We start from the raw sequence: 6,526 nt of genomic DNA, 5'->3' as shown, positions 1-6,526 counted from the left end.
AGTTTTAATAGGCTATGGACTATTTTCCTAGAAAAAATCTTTTTGATGAAACCGTGCAAGAGTAGTAAAACGAAACTCCGGAGCCTCGATGATTACATGTGTTGATAAGTGCTAAAACAAAAAATAAAATTTACGTTACGCTTGAGCAACAAGGAACATCGCATAAAAGGATCCAAATTTTACTATCCGAATAACCAGGTTTTGTCCCCACTTTTCTTTTTACTATCGCATAGATTTTTTCCAAATCGTTATATCGATTGTCTGCAAGAGTAGTCATACATACTTTCTCTAGTAACATCAGAATTCGTGCTACAAAAGGAAAATATTTATTACATTAAATATATTTTTATTGCAAGAAAATTTTATGAACATATAATTTGAGAAACCACTAAAATAAAAGCTATTGCAATAAAATTGGTTACACAGCTGTGCGGGTATAAAGCTCTTATTTGTCCAAAATGTAGTGAAAATCTTCCACACATGTGATTAGAAAAACAGATTTCGAAAAATTGACAACGTCCAAACTCAGATTATTTATAAGCCCCATCAGTTTTGTGTAGTCAGTGAAACGACCTGACATGAAAACATCTGTTTTTAGACGTTATGCATCTTAGCAAGATCCTGTTAAGCCAAATCTTGATATCTTGGTATATCTTGATAAGGTCTAGGTCTAAAAATACCAAATATTTTGGGACAAATGAAGAAGTCTTGCAAGACCGTATGTATGCTTACGTCTTCTTACCAAGAAGCTTCTCAAAATGTTTGCAACATATTTCATGTCTTGTTTCACTGAGCACTATCTTTGCTTCATGATCCTTTTTCGTCGAAGATTAATCTCAAGCCCCGTATTTAGCTTCGCAAAAGTAGTACAATGAGCCAACAAGGAGAGCTATAGTATAGCCTATGGCAAAGATCTGGTCCAACAAGTTAGCCAGAAGTCGCCAGCCATTGGTGTCTATCTTTGATTCCAGTTCCTCCTCCTCTTCCGTCTTCTCAGCTGCCTCTGATTGTTTCTCGGCCACTTTTTCTTCCATATTTCGTTTCATGAACAGTTTCTCCAAGCCCATTTTCTCCTTGCCATCATTAGTTGCCCCATTTTTATCATACCCATCCGGAGGTCCCACTTTGGCAGTTTTTTCCTCGGACGGCATTCGCTCAAGAAACAGCCAATCCATGAGCCGGCTTTGAATCACATACAGCAAAAATTTAGGAACGGGTTTGCTTTCAGGGTAATAATACAACACCGCGGCTCCGACCGAAACCACAACTGTCAGCGACACCATTATTATCATGAACACCACCAGTGAACCAATTATTGGGAAATCTTCGCTCGTGCTCGGAGGCAAAATATCTGACAGGACCAAAAGCTGCACAACTTGCGAAAGAAGCAGAGTCACGCTGAGTGATATCTTTTCACCGCTTTCGACCGGAAGCAACATCGGGAAAATTGACAGGATCTCTAGAAGTATGCAGGGAACCAAAATGACGGTGACGTAGAACTTGGACTGTCGCTGGAAGCGGAACTCGTACACGATCAGGTCGTAGTCGAAGAGTCCAGTGTAGTTTTTGAATGTCCGGTTAGAAAATGCGAAGGTTACGGGTTCCAAGAGTTCGAACTGGCCGCCTTGCTTGAACTCAGTGAGGTCCATTTGGCCGAAAGTGTCATAGTTTGTATCCGCACCCATTCGGTACATCTTCTGTGTGTTCATCCATTGGCCCACTGTGAATTTGCATGTCTATACACAACATTCAATATGCATTAACAACTCAGAGTGGACCGAGAAATATTATTTTTTCACGCGCGACCTTGTTTAATTTTATGCTTCCGTTTATCCCAATGCTTCATCTTATCACGAGAGGCTAAAAAAGTTTTCATATGCGCAAAGGTTTCTAATATTTATTTACTTCGACTGTACTTTTGCTGCTGTCGAGTTTCATTGGGCTTAACCCTAACTACTAAGATAAAGAAAGTTAAGAATTATGTCATCAAAATAGGTGACAAAAGTTTTCTTAACTCAAAAATTTTAACCTTTTCAACGGAGAAAATTGTATACAATGAGCAGAAAGTATTGTTTGAGGTGGAAAAATGGAAGAAATTTGAACTTTTCAATGGGAAAATGGGCTTATAAGAATCTACATTCTTTGAAAAAAAACACCTACCTGAGAAGGAGAGGGAAAAACAAACATAAACTTGTTACCTGTGTATCAAAGGGGAAGTATTTGACTTGCTGCTGACAAGTGAGTTTCATAGTTGCCAAAGTAGTGGTGGGAACTATCATCCCTGAGTAGTGAATCATTTGCCGCTCATAGGCATTGAATTGCAACTCTGTCGCATCGTAAAAGATCAAGTCAGGAGTCCACACAGTGTCTGCAGGCAACGTCACGATCTCCAGACCTCCAAAGTCAACCGGGTTCCAAGCCAGGTGGGGTAAATAGTACGTCACGTAGATCCAGAGCTTCAACTGGACTGTTCCCTCCTTCTGGTCGATTCCCAGGAGTTGCCACACGTCCATGAAGAGATAGACGGATCCGTTTCGCATGTTGGAGTGTGGAGAGTACAAGGTGGCATTGTTAACCAGGGTGTCTATAAATTGCTGCTCTTCACTTTTACTTCTGAAGGCGCGAACCCCGAGATAACCAATGCAAATTATCACTAACAATTTGAACGCTATCATTTTAATTGATCATTTTTATAACCAGAATAAATTTTCTATTGTATATATCAACTAAAAATTTAAAAATTGAATTTCCTCCAGAACTTGACCTCTAAAACTATTTGAAAATCCGGAAAAATCTAAACTTCTAACTGAGCTCTCATTTTAAAGCGATATTAAAAAATCCACAATGGGACAATTGAAAAGATAGAAAGTTAATTGTTTGCTGTGATCTTTATCAAATTTTTAGACAATCCACAAGCTGCAACTAATTTGAACAAGCTAAAACCAAAAAATGACATCTATTAGCTGAATTCTTTTTGTTATCGTCTTTGACCGATTTCAATAAACGCTGATTGCGTGTTGTCATAGGAAACTACAGGTGTGGTTATTTTGATGTTGACTTAGGATGCATAATTGATGTAATAGCTGCCTGAATAAACTTGCTATCTGAGTTTTATGTTGCTCTTTAAGAGGTAAGTTGAAGAGATACAATTACCGCTAACAGATCAAAAGTAAAATCAAAGTGCAATTTGAGTTCACAAAAGAGTTGACAGCCGACCTCTAAAAAGGGCCTCTGAGTTCGACTAGATGCCAATTCTTGATCAGTTGGCATATATTCATAAAAAAAATTGAATTTTAATGATATCTCCTCTTTGGTCTTGAGTCCAAGCCCGGACCTTTTCTGATTGCCACTCCCCCCACCCTTCCAGTCTAAGTTAATCGAATTGAAACGACAAATAAATCTTTTGTAAAATAAATTGCAAAATAAAAAATATGTTCAGTACTTGCTTTATATGAAAAATTTCATTGCGGTGCTGTGATACCTTTGAATTTTCGGGGAATCAATAAAAATGAAATTAGCAATCAGAGAAAAGTTCTTATCTCTAATCTATTATCGTTCCAACCATCAATAATATTTAGCGGAGGGAAATTCTAGTCCATTCAGGATTTTTATCTTGCAAGAATCTTGCAAGATCTTGCAAGATTATGCATAATATTGCCAGATTTTTCTGCAATATTTTGCAAGATTTCATTGCAATATTAATATCTTCTTGCAAGATCTTTCAAGTTTAACAGTATTTTGCAAGAATCTTGCAGGATCTTGGAAGATTATCATCCTGTCTGGACCAGGGAACATTATGCTACTATGGAGTCCTTATAAAGAAGGAGTGAAATCACTGAGAGGTCTTGAAAAATGATCTAACTGTTTAGAAAATATCCTCATTTTTTCGATGAAAAACTAAGATAATATTTTTAAAAAATTCTGGCCTCTTCACGTTCCAAATAGGTTTAGCGTTGTATTTGAAAAAGATGGGATATGTAACAGGTTATATACAAAAAAACCTGTCTAACGAACACATTAGAGTAGCTTCAAGAGCGGATTCCATTTTTGTTGCTTTTAGTATTAGAACGATTCGAAACTAAAGAAAAAAATAATATTCAAAAACTATGGTTCTCAGCAATTTGGTTTAGTTCATCTTAACTCTTATCAGCCGTTCAAATTCATTACGTTATAAAATTGCAGCATGTTTTCAAGTATAGAAATTTATATCAGATTTAGATGTAAGTTTTAGACAGTTTCACTTGACGGCAAAATATTTCGGAAAAAATTTTAAATGAAGACCTTATTTTTTTGTTGTTTTCTTTTTGGTTTACAAATGGTACATTTCAAATTTTTTTAAGATTTAGGCAAAAAGAAGTTTTCGTGAGAAATAATTTCAGTTCAGTTGTTTGGGTCTCGAATATGTTTCCGAGCCAAACAGTTTCAGAAGTTGTTATTTTTTTTCTCTTCATTCAAGATATACAAAAAGGGTGAGCCTAAGGTTTCCTTTAGTCCACTCAAAACTTTCTATCGCAAGGAGCAAAAACGAAATTAAAAACTTTGTTTTGAAGAAGATCTCTGTCGTGCACAGGTACCAACGTTATCTTTCTTTTCCCTCATTCCGTTGCTAACCTATTATTTCAATTGGTAAATCCCATTTATAGTTCTAGTTCGATTTGCCCTCTATTCATATCTTGTTAATGTCTGTGATGTTTCAACTCCTACGTGTTCATTTCTTAATACCTTCTTCATTTGAGTCTGTCCATACTTCTGTTCATACCGTGATGTAATCACTTTCGATTTAATACTCTTTTCAAGTTTTTTGTCGAATCTTGAGACTGCTGCTAAGTTATTCTGTCACATCAGAACTGTCATATTAATCAGTTGCAATTACTTCCTCCAAGTCATATTTTCCAATAGCCAGGTGGTTACAATCTTTTAATAAGCGAGCTCAATTGCCCCGCGAATGGCGATACGTTCACAAATGATAATGAGCGGGAATCAATCAGCGATGCAGCATTCCAATCTAATTCATTCAATTCGCTCCGCGAATCACCACAATTTAATCTCGTATGGTAAGCGCGTACGATATAACGCAGTCAAAAGGATCCCTAAAAACCTGTCCGGCAATTGAACACCTTTGGAAAAAGCCCCATCAGAGCCACCGCTACGCTGAAAGTGAAAATTACAAGGAATACTCGCAATATTGGCCAAAGAAGGCGTCAATCTAGACGTACTACTCAATCCAAAGCAAACTACAGTAATCCTACCATCAGAGTGATCATTTTACTATACAAAAAGCCAATTCATGACCCTGTCATCCAACCGAGATGACAGAACGGGAACGAAAATCACGATACTCGCGGCCAAAACTCTCGTTGGAGTTGAAGTGTCAGAAAACAACACGCAAGAATATTATGTTGCGAACGCCCATGGAATCTTTGTGACCAAAAGTGAAAAAAAGTGCGTTTCCCTACTGTATCTTACCATCAGTACCGAGAGAAAGTGCTTTTTAAACAGCAGGGAACCACACGGTGTAAAAAACGAATTGTCGAAGTTCGACCTCTGGACCATCATAAAAGCAGCATTCGTGAGGCCCCGCAAAATCACCTTTATTACGCTTCTATTGTTTTTGCGAAAACGGAAGAAAGAGAATTTGTATAGCAATTCTACAGAAGGCACATAAAGTTAACGGCCAATTGGAGTTTGAAAGACTGGGAGTAGACAATAATTAGGCACATATTATCACAAACTTGCCGGATGTTGAAACATCACGCCATTTGATCTTCAAAACCACAGAACCAAGTCAAGCAATCCAAAGGGCAATCAATATGGAAATGGTAGTACTTAACCCAACGAGAATAAACAACACTACTCCACTAACAGTGAAAAAAGTCCAAAATACTGCTGGCTGTCGCCCCGCGAATCGCCAACAACAACTGAATGCGAGTTTAGATATCCGAAATATTTGAAATCAATGTCGCAATTGTGAACCAGCGTGGCACCAAAATAACAACCAAAACTGTGTTGCATTGGGAAAAATTGCAATATTTCCGGCATAAAGTAACCATTTTGCGATAGCAAGCCAAAAACCGAAGCAAAATAGTATTAACTAAAACTAACAGAGTTTTGAAATCGACAACGAAAATGACAAAAAAACAGCAAATATTTTGCAGAACTGAAACACAAACAGCAATACAGACTACAGCTAATCAGATGAGAACTGTGTGACAAAGATGTCAAACGAAAAACAACAAAAAGTTCTTGAGTGGAAGTAAACAAGTAACACTAGTCAACTCAGGAAGTATCTGCTCAATAGTCAAAAAAGATCTCGTACTCTCGATCATAGATAACTGCATGGAAACAAAATGGTTACCAGAAAAGTGATAAAAACCAACAGTTTCTCAAACGAGCCAGTAAAAACCCTCGGAACAGCAAAAGCAACAATGGAAAGTAAAAAAATCGAGTACCAAAAACTCACATTTCAAAATTGCAAAAAGTGAAATACAAACACTGATTGCAAGAAATTTGATTGAAGCGTTGGAAT

The 6,526-nt window shown here is 37.2% G+C and overlaps 1 protein-coding gene across 1 annotated transcript; it reads right to left on the bottom strand.

Annotated features, from left to right (window-relative positions):
* Window positions 1-323: 323 nt before the first annotated feature.
* On the bottom strand, window positions 324-2,935 carry LOC142348960 (neuronal acetylcholine receptor subunit beta-3-like). Its single transcript, XM_075400400.1, has 2 exons — window positions 2,199-2,935; window positions 324-1,736 (listed from the first exon to the last, which is right to left on the bottom strand). Exons 1-2 carry the CDS (start codon window positions 2,673-2,675, stop codon window positions 837-839), a joined length of 1,377 nt encoding a protein of 458 aa, XP_075256515.1. The 5' UTR covers window positions 2,676-2,935; the 3' UTR covers window positions 324-836.
* Window positions 2,936-6,526: the final 3,591 nt, after the last annotated feature.

The sequence above is a fragment of the Convolutriloba macropyga genome, chromosome 1, assembly GCF_964194025.1.
Source record: "Convolutriloba macropyga chromosome 1, txConMacr16.3, whole genome shotgun sequence".
NCBI lineage: Eukaryota > Metazoa > Xenacoelomorpha > Acoela > Convolutidae > Convolutriloba > Convolutriloba macropyga.
Note: the sequence above shows the minus strand (reverse complement) of the source record. Positions and strands in the feature narration are given on the sequence as shown.